The following is a 22,046-nucleotide window of genomic DNA, read 5'->3' as shown; positions in this document are numbered from 1 at the left end:
AGGCGAGTGAGGTTAAGAGAAACTTCCAGTTTTAAAACCAATGATTCATGGGTATTAAATGTATAGTGCAGGGAATATGGTCAATAACTAAGTAATATCTTTGTATGGGGGCACACTGAAACTAAACTTATTGTGGCAATCATTTTGAAATGTATAGAAAAAAACACTACGTTGTGTGTAATGGGCACTAATATAGTGTTGTAGGTAAATTATATTTCAAAAACAAACTCATAAAGGAGATCCTATTAGTGGTTATCAGAAGCAGGAGATGAGGGAGGCGGAACTGGATGAAGGGAGTCAAAAGGTACAAACTGCCAGTTACAAGATACATTAAGAATTAGGGATGTGATGTACAACATGATAAACAGAATTAACACTGCTGTATATTATATACGAAAGTTGTTAAAGAGTAAATCCTAAGAGTTCTATTCATCATAGACAAAAAATGTTTTCTATTTCTTTCATTTTGCAACTATGAGATGATGAATATTCATTAAACTTATTATAATAATTACTTCATGATGTATGTAAGTCAAATTATTGTGCTGTATACTGAAAATTTATACAGTGCTATATGTCAATTATATCTTAATAAAATTGGAAGAAAAAAAGGAAATAGGAAGACTGGGTGAAGGTGTAGAGAAAAGGTACATGCAGTGGATGGGAGGATAAACTTTTGGACTACATATGTATCTATCAAAAATTTAAATGGTGGGACTTCCCTGCTGGTCCAGTGGTTAAGACTCTGTCTTCCACTGCAGGGGCCACAGGTTCATTTCCTGGTCAGATCCCACAGGCCGCTGGGTGCAGCCAAAAAAAAATTTAAGTGGTAATTCCACTTTAACGAGTCCTCCCTACAGATACACTTCTGAAAGTAGCTAGGACACCAAAGGCACAAGCAACAAAAGAAAAATAAATTAAACTTGACCAAAATTAAAAGCTACTGTGCATCAAAGGACATCATCAAGGAAAGACAACAACATAATGGGAAAAAATATTTGTAAATCAGTTATCTCACAAGGGTCTAGGGTCCAAAATGTACCAAGAACTCTTCAAGTGAACAACAAAAAGACAACTCAATAAAAACAGGGAATAAAGGAAGACTTTTCCAAAGAAGATATACCAGTGGCCAAATACATGAAATGATGTCCAACATCATTAGCTATTAGGGAATGCAAATCAGAACCTCAATGATTTATCATTTCATACCCACTTATGATGACAGTAACAGTAATAATAGTAAAAAAAAAAAAAAAGAAAATACAAAGTGTTGGAGAGGATGTGGAGAAACAAACCCTCACACATTACTGGTGGGAATGTGAAATAGTGTGATGGCAGTTCTTTTAAAAATTCTACCTCTAATCAACATCTAATCCAGCAATTCCACTCCTAGGTACATACCCAAAAGAATTTACAACAGGTACTCAAGTAAAGGGGGCAGCAGAGAAACGGATGGTTAGGTAGCATCACTGACTCAATGAACATGAATTTGAGCAAACTCTGGGAGACAGTGGAGGACAGAGGAGCCTGGTGTGCTGCAGTCCATGAGGTCGCAAAGACTTAGTGACTGAACAACAGTAACAACTCAAATAAAAGTTTATGTACAAATGTGCAGAGTAGTACTAGTTGCAAGAGTCAAAAGAAGGAAACAAAATTAAGCATCCATTAACAGATGAATGGATAAACAAACTATGGTATATACATACAACAGAATATTATTCAGTCATAAAGAGGAATGAAGTATTGATATGTGCTACAAGGCAGATGAACCTAAAAAACATGCTAAGTGAAAGAAGCTAGAGACAACATGTAAAGGTTACATATTATATCAAAAATTCAGAATTATATCCAGAGACAGGAAGCAGATTAGCAGTTGCCTGGGGTTGGGGTAAGGGGGAGTGAAAATCAAGGGTTTCCATTTGGGATACTGAACACACTTTAGAATTGATAGAGGTGATGGTTTTACAACACTGTGAAGGCACTAAATGCCACTGAATTGTATAATACACTTTAAAATGTTTCACTGTATGCTTTGTGAATTTTATCTTAAGGTGTTGCAGGTGCTCAACTGTTTAAATGGCATATCCACATAGAGAATGCCCTCAAGAGGGAGAGCTATACATACTGACATGGAAGAGTATCTTTGATATATTGTGGAGGGGGAAAAGAGCAAGTTCCAGACAGTATGTTTACTAAGAACTTAAGTTCAAGGGAAAAATAAAACCATACCAACACATGTATACATTGGTATGAATATAGAAAAGATCTGAACCTATCCTTGACAAATTAATGAGGTAGTTTTATCAGGGGAGTAGAACTAGGAGGGGAAAATGGGGGTGAGGGTGTATTCCTACTTCATATATTTAACATCTTATTAAATATTTTAAATTACTAAAAAGTGTACTAATACAGTAAGTTTTCAAATTATGCCTTTTAATCACCAAAATTTTGACTGTGGTTTTGAGGAAGTTACTTTTGGTTACTTCAAGTATTCAGATATTTGAGGCAGATATTGAGCCTTGTCCACCTTTCCCAGGCTAACAGATACTTAATTTTGTTTAGAAACTAGGCACCTATGTGTTCCTCCATTATACTGAAGAGTCTAGACTATCATGGTAATTCCATTCCCTTTGTGACAGAAGGGTTTAGGCAGAAACATGTGATAAAGTACACTGAGGGTCTTTCGGGGCTGTCTTCTTAGCTCTCAAGAAGGAAAAGAAGGTTAAGAATCTCTCTTTCTTTCCTTTAGATGCATTGGGAGAGGACACAATGTGTGAAATTGCTGTAGCTCACTTATACCTATGAGGGGAAAACCAAGAAAATCATAGGAAGCTGAACTAGAGTCCTAGAATCACTGGGTTTGGAATTAACCAACCTTGGACTTGTTCTGCCTCCATACTTCTTATTACGAGGAACAGTAAAACCTCCTTAGAGCTAAAGTCATTTTTCCTTGGGTTTTATGATACCTATAGCCAGGAGCACCCTAACCAGTACAGCTTTCTTCTTGACCAGAAAAAGAGCTTTTATTTTGTGTAAGTTTATCTTCTATCACTTCCAAAACAGTTCTAAGGTGGTTTAAACAAAAATTACATGACGGTTAGTAAAACAAGGGTAGAACCATAATAAAGTGGAATATCAGGATCAAAGACAAAGGAAGAAACAATATTCTAGGTCTGAAGGCTGAGAAGGCTGCTGGCTGAGTCACCCTGTTCTAAGTATCCAACAGGCCTATCAAACCACAAGAAGATCAAGCATCAGAGTCAGCTTTTACAAAGCTTGGTTCATTAGGTGCTATTTACCTTCTCTTCCTATACCAACATTTTATTATGAAAACTTTCAAACATATAAGAAAGTTGAAACAAATTTATAGCGAACACCTATATATATATGATTATTACCTAGATTCTACCAATAGTTACACGTAGTTTTCCACATTTATTCTTCTATTCAACTATCAGTTTATCTTAATTTCGCATGTTTTTCAAAGCAAGCTACATACATGAATATATTTCCCTATATTTTATAGCATTTCTTTAACTAGAACTCATGTTTGTTTGTTGTTGGTTTTTTTTTGAGATAAGTTCTACGGGCTTCCCTGGTGGCTCAGTGGTAAGGATATGCCCCTGCCAAGCAGGAGATGCAGGTTTGATCCCTGGGCTGGGAAGATCTCTTAGAGAAAGAAATGGCAACTCAACCCAGTATTCTTGCCTGGGAAATCCCATGGACAGAGAAGCCTGGTGGGTATAGTCCATGGAGTTGCAAAGAGTCCCACAGGATTTAGTGACTAAACAACAACAATAACAACAAGTTACATACATGTACAAAGTACCTTCACTGAATTCTAACAAACACATAACCCATCTCCCTGTCAAGATGCAAAAATTACCTTCACCCCAAGAAGTTCCATCACACCCCTTCCCAGTCATACCTTCACTTTTGAGACTGGTACATGGAAGCTCCTACAGAAAAAGAAAAGGGAATAGTAACTATTTTAGGAATAAACAAAACAACACAACTGCAGTACAATGCTGAATCTAACATGCATATCCCAAATACCCAGGACCTCTCTGGCAGTCACTATCTGGAGCTGGGTCAGCCCAGTCCCTGCATTCTTTACTCACAACAGGTCCCCAGGTCTAACAACTTTTCATGAAAATATAATTGTTAAACTCTTTGTGGTCTGACCTCCAAACTCACAAGTAGATTACATATTATAAAATCTGAATGGAAACAAAAACTACTAAGGGTATGCAGAGCAAAGAGAAATAACTGTCTGGCAAGGGTATCGACAGAAAAAGAAGAGATAAGGATTGAAAATATGTAACCATCAGTACCATATGATGCAGGGGCAAACAGCTCTACACACTCAGGAGTACCACAGCAATGCTGCTGAACTGTAACCAAGTGGGATGCAGAACTCCTTGGCCATTCAAAATTTTATTGCCCTGGTTTGAATGATGTGTGAACAGCCTCAAAAGTCTATCACATGTAATTTTACTGATGCATGTTCCTGAATAACATGCATGGTGAGGCTGCTGTGTGACGAGCAAGTCAGTCACTTGGGAGAGAGGGTGTCTGGCTGGCTGCCCAGCATCTCTGTCCAAATTTGGGCTTTGATGTCACGGACAGGCTGCAATATACTCAGAAATAAGTTACACGATAAAAACATTTCTTCTTTGTGAAAATGACCTCAAAAAAAAGGAGCAGCTGCTAGAGTCGATAACAGACATGAAGCTGTCTAAGAAACTGAAGCTTCTTGGCTAGAAAAACGTTTCCAGTAAATTAGTGAGTTGGCTGGGTTCTAAGATAAAAAGAAACTCCTCATACGCTCTCTAGAGATATAAAACAAAGATGACTCAGGAAACTGCTTGAGCGATTGCTTTAGTTAACATGAACACCGAAAAACGTTAAGAAATGACACGCTAGGAGTTGGAGATTTTTGAGCACAGGCCATCCTTCTTGCTTGACCCTACAATAAACCTCCCTCTGCTCCATACTGCAAAGTTTCATTTGTTTGGTCTCAGTGTGCCTCAGGTACGTGAATTTGTGTTTGGTAGCAATTTTGGTGAAGCCAGCCTAGGAGTCTGTGCTGGTGCACGATGACCCTGGCCAGAGGTAGCCCCCACCCTGAGACCCCAGCAGCTGCCAGAGCTCATTCATTCCAGGGAATGGGAAGGGATTCTCCCTGACAGGTGCTAGCCGCCCCAAGATATGAGGCTCTTTAGAGCTGACAGAAAAAAAGAAATGATATGCTGGAGCGGTATCTACACCTGTGGGCAAAGCAGAGCTCCCATAATTCCCTATAATATGTATGAATTTCAATAAAAACGTAAACACAGCATTCTTTGTTAAGAGGTAGTAAGATACAGCATACATTTCTTGAAGACTCCTACCAAAGGGGTTAAAAGAGAACAACCTTTGAAGCTTTAAGAAATTAAGTTTTTATTTACCTAGAAAACTCACTTCCATGGAAAAGCCCATTCCATTACAAAGGACACTTCAGGAAAAATCTGGCTGAACAATGAGGTGATTATTAGTGTTTCAAAGAGATCTTTCACTTTGTCAAACTGTTTAACAGATGAGCTCCTCCAGCAATTTTAAAATAAGATTTTTATTTGCAAAAATTTAATTTACACATAACTTTCAAAAGTACACTCACTGCCATGGGGTACACTATTCGAGGGAGTGAGGTCACAGAGTGAATGAGAAGCTAAAAAGCACAGACTGAGAAAGAGATTGCTGGGAGAAAAGCAAACTGGCAGGAGTCATGTCTAGGTCGTGTATCCGCATCCTGTTTGTAATTCTTGGTCACAAAGAGCACCTCAAGGCATTAGTAAATGTATGATTCCTAAATCAAAGTATCTCACAGCCTTCAAGCTGGTATCTACAAAGCATAAAGTGGTCCTGTACCTGACATTCAACATATCTTTACTATCCTATGTATTATATGATTTCATTCAGAACAAAACCCCATGCATCTTCACACAACTTTAGTCTCATGTAAATGGCACTAATTACTCTGACATTCTTTCCTTTAATTCGGAAACTTACCTATTAAGCTAGCTCCTAATTTATGGACAATATCCTCAGAATCAATTTGCAAGTCAGCTGCTATCCACACCGTGGGCTGTATTTAACAAATAGTATCAATGACTCAGAATTCTGTCTCTACTCCAGCCTGTGCTCTGCTGGAACAGGTGCTAATTATGCACTGAAATGACCAGAAGTATGTCAGAGAGCCAGGCAGATCAACACTCAGTATGTTCCATGAGTAAAAGTACCCAAAGACTTCCACAGGAAAGTTTCCTGCCTCTTCTGGTTACAGAAACAGAAATGTGCATCAATTCCAAAACGGTAAGATGACTTTTTTATAACACATGGTCCAATCAAGGTTGCCCCAGGCAGAAAGCAGAAACTGACAAAACAGTTGTATGGTGAAGAATTAACTTTACCTGAAGAGAGGTTTGGCTTTTGCTACTGGCTTCTGGGAGATAATCTTGGAATATCATGCTTGACAGGAGTCTCACTGTTTGCCTGGGGCCTTGGGTCACCACAAAGTCTGATACGAGTTAGGGTGCAGGCTGGCCATACCATAAGACCAATGATGTGGTTTCAGGTGTAGGCTTTGGGCCACACAGTGTTAGCAGACTTCTGGAGGGACTGGAGGCTGAAACTAGCTACATGGACGGTCAACCATACCTACACGATGGAGCCCCAATAAAAACTGAACACCCATGCTTGGGTGGGTGAGCTTCCTTGGTTGGCAATACTCCACACATACAGCCACACACTGGTGGTGACAAAGTAACACTGTTCCAACTCCACAGGGAGAGGACAACTGGAAGCTTCATATTTGGTGCTGTCTTGCATTCAGCCCTACATACTTCTTCCTTTGATTGATGTTAATCTGTATTCTTTCCCTGTAGTAAACTGTAATCAAGCATATACCAGTTTTCAATGAGTTCTGTGAGTTCTTGCAGCAAATAAACCTTGAGGGTAGCCTTGGGGACCACTGGACTGCAGCCGGTATCAGAGGTGAAGGTGGTCATGTGGACTCATTTGGCAACTGTCTACACTCCTGCAGTGAGTCAGAAGTGAGGGAGATCTTGTGGACTGTGTCCCCTCTAACTTCTCCGTGAGCTGACTGCTCTCAGTGGTGCTACTGCTCTTCTCTTCTGACATCTAGTACTGTCACACTCGTATTTAGTCGAGCTACTTGTATCTGGGCCCTAAGCCTATCAGTGGCCTCTGAGTCTTGCACGCTGGACCCCCTTCATCCGTATTCTACAACTGATCCACAGTAGATGTTGGTATATACTGGTTGGATTGAATGAATCAAAAACAGTGTAACAGGAATAAGCCTGAGGTTATTTTGATTCCTTCCCTCCCATCATCACCAACTGATTAATAAAAAGCACTGGTGGCAACAACTCTAGCATTGTGTAGGATTTACCTTTGTTCTGAAAGAGCATCTGCAGGAAATAACTGATGTGCGAGAGCATGGTCCACAGTCTCCTTCATGACAGAGCTTTTCACAGGTATGAATGAAATCTTTAATAAAAATGAAAAGAGCTGGGGATGAAAATTGCAACTGCTCATTTTCAGATTCCCAAATTCACTAGCCACAATGGTTCTCCACCTCTGTGCCCTGTAACTCCATCACCAGAGCTGAGGGAAGATGGATGCTGTTAATGTTTCTCGCCTTATCTTCCCCCGATCTGGCCAGCTGGGCCTTTTCCAGCAAGGAAAGGCCCCAGCATTAGTCACAGGAATATGCTTTGGGGCACAAGGTACTCTGTGTATGTCAAAGAAGAGATCTTCTGACTCTTTATTGAGACCTCAAGTCTCCAAATTAGACTTGGATCTCCTTAAAATTGTAGCCATGGGTGACTTGCTGAAGTACTCTTGACTCTAGGGAGTCAAAATCATCTAGGGATCATAAATAACCAGAAACCATAATCCATAGTCTCACTGACTAAGTTCTATGAATGTCTGGTGATAGGCGGCCTGCCACTTGTTCTGTTAAGCTAGGCTTCAGAACAAGTCCTGTGTCGTGGACTCCCCAGGGATCACCCACAGTCTCTCTCCATGGCTGCTGTTTACATGATGCTTTTTTTCCATCCCTTTACCTTCAGCCTAACTGTATCTCTGACTCTGAAGTCTGTTTCCTGAAGATGGCATTATAGTTGCTTCTTTTTAAAATTCATTTTGATAATGTCTTTTTATCTAATTGCTTAATCCATTTACCTAAATGTTATTATTGATATAGCTGGATATATATCTGCCATTTTACTTTTAGTTTTATGTCTCATGGCTTGTTTGTTAATATAATCTTCCTTCATTGTTTTCTTTTACATTAAGTGAATATTCTCCACTGTAACATTTTCCCCCAATAGTGGCATTTTCTACTAAATTTTGAGTTATCTTCTTAATGGTTGCTCTAGAGCTTATCAGTGGTACACATCCGAGTGGACTTCGGATGTGTACAAACCTAATTCCTGTGAGATATAGAAGCCTTATACCCATATAGCTCTATTTTCTCTTCTCTTTTGTGCTATTACTGCTATACATATTACATCTAAATTTAACAGTACAATGTTAAAATTATTGCTTTATATAATGTTATGCCTATTAAAGAAGCTGAAAAAAGAAAGGAGAGCAAGTATATAACATAATTTGTTCTATTTATCTTATTTACTGTTACTGGTTTTATTTGTTCCTGAAGATCTGAGTTACCATCTGGTATCAGTTCTTTAACTGCAATACAACCTTAATTCCACCTACTCCCTTTGTGCTGTTATTGTCAGATATATTTCTATATATTATAGACCGAATGACACAATTATATATATATTATTTTATACTATCGCTTTTAAAATCACTTGAGAAAGAAGAAATATGCACTTATACTTTCTTTTATGATTATGTAATTAACTTTACTTTGTTTTTTCTTGTGGATTTACATGTATCAGCCTGAAGGCCTCTCTTTAGTATTTACTGTAAAGTAGATCTGCTAGCAGAGAACTCTTGATTTTTTCACTTTTGAAAGACTTGCTGCATATAAGACTCTTGGTTGGTAATTTTTTTCTTTCAGCACTTTGAATAGGACGTCTCACTGTCTCCCTCTTGTGATAGTGTTCTCCACTGTTTCTGATGAGCAGTCACCTGTGAATCTTATAGTGGTTCCCTAGTATGTAATGTGTCATTTTTCTCTTGCTGCTTTCAAACTTGCTTTTTGTCCTTGTCTTTGGCCTTCAGCACTTTCACTATGTGCCTTGGAATTTATCCTATGGAGTTTCTGAGTTTCTTGGATGTGCAAATTAATGTCTTTCAATAAATGTGAAAAGTTTCCCACCAGCATTTGAATATCTGTCTGCTCCTTTCTCCTCTCCTGGTGCTTCACCATTCTCCTGATGTGCTTAAAGGTGTCCCATGTTTCTCCGAGGCACTATTCATTTTTATTCATCTTCTCTATGTTTTTGGGATTATATTATCTCTCTAACACAGATCTGTCTTCACATTTATTGATCCTTTCTTCTGCCAGCTCAAATTTACTGCTGAGTACCTTTGATGAATTTTTAATTTTAATTACTGGACTTTTCAACTCCAGATTTTCCTTTGGGTTCTATTTTTATAATTTCTATCTCTTTACTGATACTCTGTTTGACGAAACACTGCCTTTGTACCTTTCTTTAACTCTTCAAGCATGGTTTCCTTTAGTTCTTTGAATGTATTCATAACGGCTACCTTGACAGCTTTAAATCTGACACTGATCACTGTCACAGAAAACTGAAAGTTTCTGTTACCCATGGGGTTTTTTTTCTGTTTGCATACTTTGTGATTTTTTTGTTGGAAACTGAACGTTTTTGGCAATCTGCTGTTTGCAGTAACTCTGGATACTGCGTCCTCTTTTCACAGGCTGTCTGCTTGCTCACTAGGCTATTTTAGTGAAGTCTATGTCTATCACAGTACAAAGACACTGGTGTCATTCTTTTGATGGCACAACCCTAGGCATGTGTACTGTCACCTTGGGAAGACAATGGTGTCAGCAGGATTCTCTTTGACCGTCTCTTTCCCTGATCCTTCTGATAAGCTGGCCGCCTCTCTTAGTATTACATTCAGTTCTGAGGCTTCACTAGCGTCCCGGGGCATAAATTGCTCAAGCAGTCTGATCCAATAAAATCTGGGCAGAGGTAGTCTTTGAGGCAAGTCTATGAAGTTTGTTCTGACCCCAGGATGGTTCCCCTTGGTATCTCCTTCCCTGCTTCTCTCTGGTGAACTAGGTGGCCTATAGTTCAGCTTGTTGCTCTTAATTAAGAGGAACTATTGTTTTCGAAAGGGCCGTTAGGTCTGACTTCTCCACACTCTCTTTCAAATTAAACTCAGTTCCTTTAGGGCATATTTTGGAGCTCTCTTTCCTTATGGACTGTCTCTCCCGCTGGAAAAGGTCACTCAGTCACTGGGTGCTGGGTGCGACAACAGCCTCTAGTTTTCTTGGCTCGTGTCTCACGCTGTGAAACCTCTGCCCTGCAAATGAACGGGGGTGACGGTGACTGAGGCCCCAGTACTCCTGCCTGTTGTGACTGGAATAGGGCTTCCAATCTATGTGTGACCAGTATGGAGGAGTGAAAGTGAAAGTGAAGTCGCTCAGTTGTGCCCGACTCTTAGCGACCCCATGGACTGCAGCCTACCAGGCTCCTCCGTCCATGGGATTTTCCAGGCAAGAGTACTGGAGTGGGGTGCCATTGCCCAGTATGGAGGAAGGGAACCCCAAACCTGGCAGTTGTGCTTACTAGAAGTTTAGCCTTTTCAACTTGGAGTTGGGGGGATAAGAAATGCTGATGGTCTGCTCCTCCTAGCAAGTAACCCTTGACTGGGAACTGAGGGTGGATGAAGCCCTGATTTCTTGGGCACACCCATCCTTTAGTTGAGCTGATTTGGGAAGGGGCAGGGAAGGAGGGAGTAGGTTGTGATTCAGACAACACAGACTCTTGCTGTTCTTAACTCAGTTTTAGTAGGTTTTCTTCAATATAAATTTTTTCATTGGAGTTATGTGTGCAGGACAGTTTCCAGAGACTTTAAATGGTTGCTTGCTTTTTTTAAAAATTGTTTTCCCCAGCTTTGCTTTTTTGCTCCTCAGGCTACCATCCCGAAAGCAGAATACCACCTAGTCTTTTGTACTAAAGCTATGTGACTAGGATGGAAATTTCCTACTGGGTGAGATACTAATGGACCTAAACAAGATTTCTGTAGATAAGCCAGGCCTGAATAAACATGAGATCCACTGTTACCGCTAGTTATAGGCTTTTCTTGGAGCTTCTCAATCCAACTCACCTAGCTCCTTAAAAGCTTTCCATGATTAGAACTCTGCCGAAGTTTAGCAGTTACTCTTGAAACTCCTGAGCGGGTCTTGTCCCACCCCCAGGTCTGCTCATACTGACAGTTACTGTCCTCCTCTTGCTCAAGGCCCTCTGCAGTACCCATTTCACATTTCCTCTTTCTTTCCATGCCAACGAGCTATCTGAGCATCAGGGCAGGATATCTAGTCACATACGAAGCTCTTACGAAACTGACCCATGTGCTTTCTGAAATGGGAAGATCTTTACTGTCTCTCTGGATTTGCAAGTCATTTGATCTCTGTTTCACAGGGCTTATCTGAAGATACATTTTCCTGGTAGGCACAGAGAAGCAATAGACAACTGATTTTCCTGACGAGGTTAAAATGTATTAAAATAAGAGAAAAGGGCATTTCTTCTCTCTACATAATTTTAAAGTCAGATTGAGAATAGGAATTAGGTAGGGTGCTCCTACTGGTACTTGGAAGAAATGTGAAATCTTTCTTCTTGGAAAAATGGAAGCCAAACTTAAAAGAGTCTATCTTTACCACAGATAGTTACAGGAACACCTCTTTTATACAGACCCAATTGCTCAGGTTCATTTTTCTAAATATGCAGCTTTTTGCCAACTCACTGTAAAACTGTACATGCATATATCCCAAGGACATCCCAAGGACTGCCTCAGAAAGTATCAGTCAGAAGCTCAGTCTATTGCTTTATAGCTAATCTCAACAAAACTTTTCTGGTTTCTATATCCAAGTAATCAGAAGCCCACAAGTCAGAAGAAACGGACAGTCACTAAAGGTAGGCAGATGGGCATACTGAAAGCATTCACAAGAAAATAAACAACCAAAAGGTTTAACAATTAAGTAAAACAGTCAAACTGCACCTTGCTATGGGGAAATACCTGAAAAAACTCAGCAAGCCCAGAGGGAATCAGTGTATTCAATAGAATACAATAACTGAGGTTCAGGGAAATGATGATTCAGTCAAATAAGGGGAAAGAAATTATCTTCAGTAACCTCTATTCAAAGAAAGAAGGTAATGTAAATTTTAGAAAAACGTCTCTTCAAAATGAGTTTCAGGAGGTGTTATTCTCAGTTAGATGGGAAACCTATCTGAAGAGAAAGATGTTTCCTGAGTGGTTCAAATGAATAAAGTTTAAGTGCACTTAAAATTTCAGTTCTTAAAACGCCTCACCCAGTTAAAATGTTTCTATTATACGAAAATGCTTCTAAACACTTGCCGAACCCTAAATTACTAAAAGGATACCTGGCATTCATACTAGTATAGGCTGCTAAGAGAAATCATAAACACCCCAACCTCCCCCTCCCACCCCCCCAACAAAACAATATCTAACCACAACTGTCCTGAGTTGGCAACACCTGAATTACTAATAGAAAGATCATTCGGGCAAATGTGAGCTTCCACAAGTATATTTTGAGAAGGAAAGAAAAAGTAACCACACAAATCTGATCATATTATTTAGAAAAACCTCTGATACTGTAATTGGAATTAAATACTATTTTGTTTAAGTACTCACTGCTGCCAAATATTTACATTTACATTTTAAAGAAACTTTCCGCCCACTAGTTACCTAGGGAACCACAAGGCAGAGGCTTGCCGCACACTTTTCCACATGAAGGCACAGGATCCATGCATGTCTTCCGACCACTACTTCCAAGTTCCAGCAACTGGCTGAGAGGAGTTTGCCCACAAGGGCAATAGCGCACCAGCTGGGGAAGCCGTGGGCATGGCTGGCAGGGCTGAGGGTGACACACTTGAGAACACGTATGGTTCCCACATTTCAAGTCCCTGTTAAGAAAAACAACACATTATTACAGAACTGTTGCATTAAATACAGCTTTATTGTAACTGAGAAAAACGTAAAACCTTACTTGCCACATATCTTTAAACAGCCAAAGTCCCCAAATCCATCAGACTTTCCTATGTCTGTTCCACATAACACATCTCGGGAAGTGCTGCCACAGTAGCATACTTGAAGACACAATTTCAAAAATGAAAGATTAGTAATCTGCACAAGTGCTTAAAATACTCTAAGCAATCTATAAGAAGACACAAAATCCTACTCACTACTGTTGATCAGACCTGGCACAGAAGTAAATGTGGCTTATACAGCAGCTCTAAGCCCCACCTAAGAGCTCTACCATAGGAAAAAAATTTAGAAGGTTTTGTTAATTTTAACACATCTCATGGTACACCTGTAGCACACCTCAACATGAGCATTAAAGTGAAACAGACTGCTCCATAAGGCCATGGTTGGAAACCATGGATCAGGAGGCTCCCTGGGGTCCTATGGAGATGTCACAGAAGATGGAAGCTAAACGGGATAATTATGGAGGCATTGATGACTGGATTCCACCCTCATTTCAACCAAGCAGCATAGATTTAATACTTCGTATCTTGGGGTTCACATAAGGTGCTTAGGAAAAGTGTCTGCTGCTAAAAAGAAACTTTAAGATAGATACAATATAAATCCTTACTAATCTGTATTCTACTATTGTTAAATTTGAAGTAAACATGTCTGAGTCCTGATACTGAGTAAAAAGTGTTTCAAAGAACTTGAGACTTTTATTGACTATACAGAGAACTCAGCCTAATATCTATAGATTTTTCTGTCGGTTGAAGAAATAATGGGCTGCTTTATGTGCTGCCCTTAGGGAGTTATTTTCAAAGCAAACAAGAAGAGTTGGTTTCTAACTAATATGTAACAAAGTCTGGTAAGGACTAAATTTCATCAATTTAGATAATTTTTCTGATAAGGGTCACTTTACATTTTTAGCTTATAATGAAAACTTTTTATCAATAAAGATATTAACCAAGATGCTTGATTTTTAAAATATATATTTACTCTCCCTGTAAATACATGGGCAGTTTCATTCCCTGTTCTAAAACTCATTAAATAAAGATTTACTTATTAGATGAATTATAGGTGCAGGATATGCAATCAAGATTGGCAGAATCGACAAATTGGTAAACAAAACCCTAGCAACAGGGAGACTGTGCAAGCAGGCTTTTTTTTTTTTTTTTTGCTAAGTGTCTGCTCAAATAGAACAGACTTCTTTTTTTCCAGAGGTATAAGATAGCTATGAACCAAAGAATCAAGGGTCAGAAAACTGACAATTCTTTTCAAGCACACACGAACATTCTCTAGGACTGATGACAATACTAGGGAACAAAATTAACCTCAACAAAACAGAAACTAAAAAACACCTTGAGACAAAAAGTCTACAGATAAATACTGGAGAGGGTGTGGAGAAAATGGAACCCATCTACACTGTTGGTGGGAATATAAGTTGATACAGCCACTATGCTGATGGCCTAAATACTTCGCCAGATATATAATATGGACAAACAAAGTCTTCAACTGGGTTTGAAAAAATCAGCTACATACACAAAAACAGAAAGGAAGAGACTGGGATCCATACAAATCTGACAAAAAAGTATCATTTAGTCCAATATGAATTAAGAGCTAAAAATGGTCCAGATCAAAGACAATCTATACGGCTAAGACCAAACTGCCAGTATACATTTACTCCTGCCTTATCTCAAAATAGGTTTAATGCAGCATATAAGAATATATGAGATAAATGAAGAGAACATAAAAGATGTGAAAATAAAAAGGAAAATAATGGTAAGGATACAGAATGAATCATAGCTAAAAAGCACACACTGTAAAGATGGACATTAGGTCAGTTTACCAGCTTCCTAAGATATTATCTTTGAGGGCAAACAACTATTCTTGGAACTAAGAACAAACAGGACCTTCTTCCCAGAGGACCCATAAACAAAACACTGCATATAGTAAGTGGTCTTTAGAGACTCACTTCTTTCACTTAGTATAATATTTTGGAGGTTCATCCACTTCATAGCATGTATCAATATTTTATTCCTTTTCATGGCTGAATAATACACCTTTTTATGGATATATCACGTTATTTCATTTATCAGTTGATAGGTATTTGCGTTATTGCCACATTTTGACCATTATGAATAATGCTGCCATGAACATTCATTTAGAAGTTTTGCATAGACATATATTTTCATTTCCCTTGGGGTATACGCCAAAGAGTAGAACTGCAGTCACATGGCAACTCTATGTTTAACCTTTAAAGGAACTACTACACTATTCTCTTTTTCCTTTTGGCTGCACCACACAGCTTGTGAGACCTAGGTTCCCTGACCAGGGACTAAACCTGGGCCACGGCAGTGAAAGCACAGAATCCTAACCACTAGGCCACTGGGGAGATTCCTTAGACTGTTTTTTAAAGTGGTTATACTATTCTACTCTTACTGTGCCTTTAATTTACAGTTTCCTAGTGTTCAAAGGTGTCAAGCATCTTCTATGTGTTTACTGACCATTTATAATTATTTTCTTTTGTGAAGTACCTCTTCAAGTTGATTTGTAGGAGACTATCTTTCTGTTTTTCTTTAGAAGGGGTACCTTAAATATTCTGCATACAATCTGTGATTTATCTATTCATTTTCTTAATGTTGTCTTTTGTTGAAAAGAAATTTCTTAATATGATAAAGTTCAATTTAACATTTTTTGTTGCTCTAGGAAATCTTTGCCTGATCCCAAAGTCATGAAAATATTCTTTTATAGTTTCTTCTGGAAACTGTTCCTGGGTTTTACATTTAAGTCCAAGATCCATATAGAATTAATGTCTGTGTAAAGCGTGAGACTGGGGTTGAGGGTCACTTTTTTCCCATATAAACATCCAGTTGTTCTAGGACCATTTGTAAAAAGACTCCTTTTCCCACTGAATTAACTTAATATCTTGGCTGAAATAAACTGACTATAATATACTGAGGTCTATTTCTGGACTCTATTGTTAGAATCTACTAGTCTACCTTTATACCAATAACCACAATGTCATTATTACTAACACTTTATCAGCCTTAAAATCAGGTCTTTCAAATTTGTTCTCTTTCAAGATTGCTTTGGCCTTTTCTGCGCCCTTTTCAAGTAGTTACTGCAAAAAGATTTCCCAAGCAGTTACTTTTAAACAGCATTAAAAAAAACCTACTGTCCAAATTCTATAGGACAATGACCTATACTAGTATTATGTGACCAAAATAATGAAAACCATCCAATCATTCATATATCTCCAGTTCTTTCTACCCAAGATAACAGACCTAATAGAGTCTTTGTGAATACAGGCTTGAGAAAAACCCATGTCATCAATACAACTGTAAATAAGGTTCCAAAACAGTCCCTAAGTAGGGCTGGCTGGTGTGCTCACCACTTACCCTGGTTCAATACGACCCGACAAGGCTGGCATGGACCCCCATGGCACAGCTCAGCACAGTGGTGCTGACCACAATTCAAAATATTGTCACAAGGGTTAGAACAGTGAACTGAGACAGCCTGACCGCAGCGAACTGTGTGCCTATAAAAAGAGAAAACATAAAGACGGCATTAGCCTGGTGGGCTGCTGTCTATGGGGTCGCACAGAGTCGGGCATGACTGAAGTGACTTAGCAGCAGCAGCAGCAGCCGCCTAATGTTGGACATTGAGGTCCTGTTTGACAGCTAAACTAACCCTTCCCCAAAACCTACTAAACCTCGCTGGGCCCCATTTCTCCGACTTCTGTTTCCCTCCTCCAATCACTCCCTCAATTACTCTTCCTTTCTCCACTTTTCTTTTTCCTCCTTTGCTTCTCTGTCCCCTATTTTCTGGCCAGAGAGGAATTGAGGGCCTAAGTATGTGTTACACTGTGATTTCTCCTCTGAGTTGAAGCAGCATGCAGGACGGTAAAGAGCCTGGAGCTCCCACAGTATCTTACAGATCTGGGTGGAGAAGTTGGAAGATGTAGTTCTAACGAATATTCCTGGGATGCAAGCACAATGGCATTCTCCTGGGACCCTGCACTCTGGCATTTTCAGCAGCTGTTAATATTGTACTTAAGAACATACTGTATGTGACTTTGATTCAGGAAGGGAAATAATTCTGGCTTTGTTCTAATAAACATCCTGATTTCGCTGACCTATTAGCCAGAGAAGGATATGAGGCCACTGCTCTTACACAATTGTCTTCAGGTTTCTTTTCAGGGCAATGGTTTAGAGCTTGCAATCTACTCTCCCACAAAAAGTTCTATTCTATTCCACTACTCTCACTTCAGCTATGCATTTTGTTTTAAAAAGTCACTGTTACATACATACATGGTCAGTTTCCAGTGCTCAGCCTCACAGCTAATATCAACCAATTGAGGAAGACATTATTATTTCTACCATAAGAAGATAAGAAAAATGAGGCTCAGCAGGAGACAGCAACTTGCCCAGGTCAACAACTAGTTAGTGGCAGAGCCCAAATCTGACCTGGGCTTTCTGACCAGAAGGCCTTGCATGTGACTCTCAGGCTACACTGCTACTCTTGTAAGTTCAGTAAACACTTATGTTTATCACTGAAAAATCCGCACTATTCCATCTCATCTTGTGGTTCAGGAATCACTGTACGGTCTTCACTGGACCTCAGAGGCACTCCACAGCTATGCAGCTACCAATGGTCCCTGCACTGATTGAGCATAACTTGCACTGTAATGAAAAGAGGGTGGGCTCTGGGGGCCACTTATTCTTTCTTTCAACAATATTCACTGAAAACCCCCTAGACACCAGATATTACGGTAGGCACAGATAAATGATCCTTGCCTGCTGAACCTTCTTTCATCCACTGAAGATGTTAAGAAAAAAGTCCCATAGTATTTCACTTAAAATGATAATCTCACTGTTTATAACTTTTTAATCACTTAAAAGAGTGCAAAACAGGATTAAGGCAGCACAGGATTTACTATTTACAGAAAAGCACTATTTACACCTACCATGTATTAATGATAGTAAATAAATACTATTTGCACCTACCTACTAATCTTTCATTTTAGAAATTCATACATAAACCATCAGTGTGGAAATGGAAGTCTTCTTTTGGAGTACAAGTCTAACTTTACCTGGTCCGTCCACATTCACATGTTTTAGTCATAAAGGCAGGACAGGGTGGGCAAGGTCCTGGATGGCACAGACTAAAAAAGAAAAGTTTTGATGAATAAATCACATTTATGTATCCAACCCTGAACAAAGCTGCCCCAACTGAGCCTGACTGTGAATATGGCAGCAAATAAACTTACTATGAAATGTTTTAGTATTTACCTAAAGTTGATGAACTATTTAAACAAAGACACCAACAATGTTTTTATATAGAAAGGATTGATAGCAGTACCATTTTAGAATATTTAACCAGAAAAGAAAAGCCCAGGTCAAAATATTGGTCTTATTTGGGTCTGACCAGTCAAAGAAAGCATTTCTAAATATGGTCTCGGCCCACTTAGTGCAGTGTGTAGGGATAAAGAGGTGGCCACTCAGGATGGTCAATAGAGTCCTTTAGAAGATCAGAACTCAATCAATGTTCAGTTCCGTTCAGTTTAGTCACTCAGTCGTGTCCAGCTCTTTGCGGCCCCATGGAATGCAGCACGGCAGGCTTCCCTGTTCAGCGTAACAGACCTCAAATCTGCTAGGTCCATGAGAAGTACAGACATGTTCTCATCCGCTAGTGAAGTGCTAACAGGTTATGGGCTAACAACGCAAACAGTGAAAAGAAGGCGAGGGTGAGGGGAGGCCTGCTGGTGAGTAGCAAAGGGGAGAGGAACTTGTGGAAAGGACTGGGCTCAATGATATGCTGTAGGTCAGAATCAGGCCTCTGAACAGAACTTTTTTTAATAGGAGCTATGATAAAAAGAGACCAAAGGAAAAAAATAACAAAATGGATATATTTAAACAAATACTACCCTCTTCAAAGCAGACACCCCTGGTAATTACACAGAAATATCACTATTTAAAACATTTTGAGAACTTGGCAGGGGAGGTGGGAGGAGGTAGCATCTACGTGATGGCAAATCACAATCCTTCGGGAGTTACAAGCCAATCAGAGACGAGTTGAATTCATCAAGTAGGTACCAGAATTTGCTATAAACATCAGGTGTGCCTGAGTGGATTTTTTAATGTAACTCCTAAATCAGTAATAATAATTACTAAATCAGTTTTAAACACTGAAAACAATCTAGAAACATGTGCCCAGTCTCCTAAGGTTACCCATTTGGACAGACTGAACCACAGAAGACTAAGATTAAGCATGGTTCTTTAAGGATGAGTATCATTATTCAATAGCTACATTCCATATGATATGCCTGAACACTTTCAGATGAAATTATTTTCATGGCTGGACATTTACATAACTTTACACTGCGAGACAAACTGTTGGTCAGGTGTGGACGATTCCAGGTTATTTCAAACATCCGAGGCCTGGACTTAATCCCTGGACTTAAAGAGTAATGGTTCACAACAGTGCTCCGTATTAGAATCACTTGGAAAGCTTTTACAACTACAATGCTTAGAATGCATTTGAGTCAGTTCCAGTGAGATGGATGACCCTAGAGCCTATTACACAGAGTGAAGTAAGTTAGAAAGAGAGAAACAAATACTGTATCTTAATGCATATATGGAATCTAGAAAGATGTTACTGATGAACCTATTTAGAGGGCAGCAATGGAGATGCAGACAGAGACCAGACTTGTGGACAGAGCGGGAAGGAGAGGGTGGAACACACAGAGAAGGTAACATGGAAATATATACACTACCACAAGAGAAACAGCCAGCCAGCGGGAATTTGCTGTATGACCCAGGGAGCTCACACCAGTGCTCTGTGACAATCTAGAGGGGTCGGATGGGTTGGGAGAAGGGAGGGAGGTTCAAGAGGGAGGGGACATGTGTACCTATGACTGATGCATGTTGATGTATGGCAGAAGCCAACACAATATTGTAAAGCAATTATCCTTCAATTAAATAAAATTTTTAAAAAAACAAACAAAAAATACTACAAAGCTTAGACCCAACCCCAGGAGATTCTGGTTTAACTGCTCTGAGGCAGGGACTGGGCGCTTGTGTTTTAAAATGCTCCTTTAATGACTGACCATCTGGTCTGCATCACAGTTGGTGTCCTCTGATAGTCACAACAGGGGCCCATTTCTATTGAAGGCTTCGGAAAGATAATTCATGCAAGGGTTAATTTTTTTTTACTGAATTTACTCAAAATGCCAACTGAGGGAAGGAATAGATGAGTCTCTGGATTCTGATCTAGGAAAGCAGTCAAAGGAAGAGGAGGGGCTGACTGCCCAGCAGATGGCAGACCATGCTGTTTAGACCAGTCTAAACAGCTCTCCCACTGACGGTCCCCAGCACCACCCCCACATGGTGATCACAAGACCTCTGATCCAACTCCTGTTCCTGCAACAGAAAACTAGATAACAGCAGAAGCAACACTCTGGTGTCTGTATTACTCTTAGATTTGGGTGATAAAAGCAAGTGTTACCATTTTTGACCACTTACCATGTGCCAGGCTCTGGGCCAAGCCTCTTAAGTGTGTTAATTTAATATTCATAGAACTCTGCAACTAGTTTTGATCATATCATTATTACCTTGCAGGTTCAGACACTGAGGCTCAGAGAAGTAATTTGTCCAACATCACATAACTGTTAAGTGATGAACACAGGAATTAAACCTACATCTGAAGTCAGTCTGTAGAAATTGATTTGTAACTGATCAACTGTTTATTATGGTTCATTTCTTTTCTCATCTGTAAAATGGAGATGATAAATATCTATACATCACTGGGCTATGGTTAGGATTCAGCGAGTCAACTTTTGTAGAGTACCTGGCACACAGCAAGTGCTCATCCCCAGGAGTCTAGAGTTCCAACTTACAGGTTACAGGAATGTGGGCAGTCCTGGCCAGGCTGTTTCTTTCTACAGACTTCACCACAACTATGTGGAATTTCATTTCTGCTCCATTCAGGATTCTTTACCTTGCCTAAAATATATCGGATCAGAGAGTTAATGGTATTAATTTCAACTGTTATCCCGTAGACTTCAGTGAAATCACACAATATAACCAGACAGTATGAAACGTAAGTGAGGTTTTCATTAGTTCAATAAACACATTATCCTCAAATAAAAAGTTGAATGTAATGTTACTTGTCAAAAGCTTTACCGAGTATGATAAAGTTGGGATTACCTGGAAAAGACAAACTAGTCATTTTTACTTATGAATATGTCACTTTCACTAATTTAATCTAAGATTTTAAAAACAATCCTTTAAAATAAGTCCTTCTATAAATGGGTCTTTGAACTGACAGCGGAGTATCTACTTTAAGAACCAGAGAGAGGAAATAGGCGAAGACAGCACTGGCGGGGAGGCAGCAGTGATGGAAAGAACGGAGGCTCCCCTGCGTAGTAGGAACTTGCCTATTCTAAAGTTGTAACACAGGCATAAAAGGGTTACAGTTTTATAATCAAATCACTCAAACAATCTTTAGTAAGCCTCTTACACGAACTCAGTGCATGGGCAGAAGAGTAAAACTGAGAGGCATGGGACTGCCCCTCGACCTTGAGGAATTCATTCTCACTTGGGCAATTTACACCCTAAATGAAGCCAATTCCTGATCCTTGGCCTCTGCTTTTCTCTCCTGCCTGTCTCTTTCAGAAATCTTGTTCATTTCTGTGAGGTTCAATACACCTAAAGGCCAATGAGTCCTAAATCTTTGTTTTCTACATTGCCCTGAATCCGCAGTTTCAGCCCCACATGTCTGTCTGTCTGCTGAACATCCATGCTTGAGGTTTCAGTCGTTCAAACTGCCTATGT

At 39.5% G+C, this 22,046-nt stretch overlaps 1 protein-coding gene across 3 annotated transcripts in view; it reads right to left on the bottom strand.

The window, feature by feature from the left end:
• Nucleotides 1-22,046, bottom strand: part of NFX1 (nuclear transcription factor, X-box binding 1) — a 63,440-nt gene that overhangs the window by 23,273 nt on the left and 18,121 nt on the right. For 2 of the 3 annotated variants that reach the window (XM_068974097.1, XM_068974096.1), the window contains exons 5-11: nucleotides 21,110-21,215; nucleotides 18,305-18,376; nucleotides 16,611-16,750; nucleotides 13,235-13,334; nucleotides 12,934-13,151; nucleotides 7,454-7,551; nucleotides 3,929-3,959 (exon numbers count right to left, since the gene is read on the bottom strand). In XM_068974097.1, coding sequence (XP_068830198.1) covers nucleotides 3,929-3,959; nucleotides 7,454-7,551; nucleotides 12,934-13,151; nucleotides 13,235-13,334; nucleotides 16,611-16,750; nucleotides 18,305-18,376; nucleotides 21,110-21,215 — 765 coding nt within the window. Of the gene's footprint in view, nucleotides 1-3,886; nucleotides 3,960-7,453; nucleotides 7,552-12,933; nucleotides 13,152-13,234; nucleotides 13,335-16,610; nucleotides 16,751-18,304; nucleotides 18,377-21,109; nucleotides 21,216-22,046 lie in introns of all 3 variants that reach the window. The other variant, XM_068974094.1, reaches the window with a different exon arrangement.

The sequence above is a fragment of the Capricornis sumatraensis genome, chromosome 6, assembly GCF_032405125.1.
Source record: "Capricornis sumatraensis isolate serow.1 chromosome 6, serow.2, whole genome shotgun sequence".
Taxonomy (NCBI): domain Eukaryota; kingdom Metazoa; phylum Chordata; class Mammalia; order Artiodactyla; family Bovidae; genus Capricornis; species Capricornis sumatraensis.
Note: the sequence above shows the minus strand (reverse complement) of the source record. Positions and strands in the feature narration are given on the sequence as shown.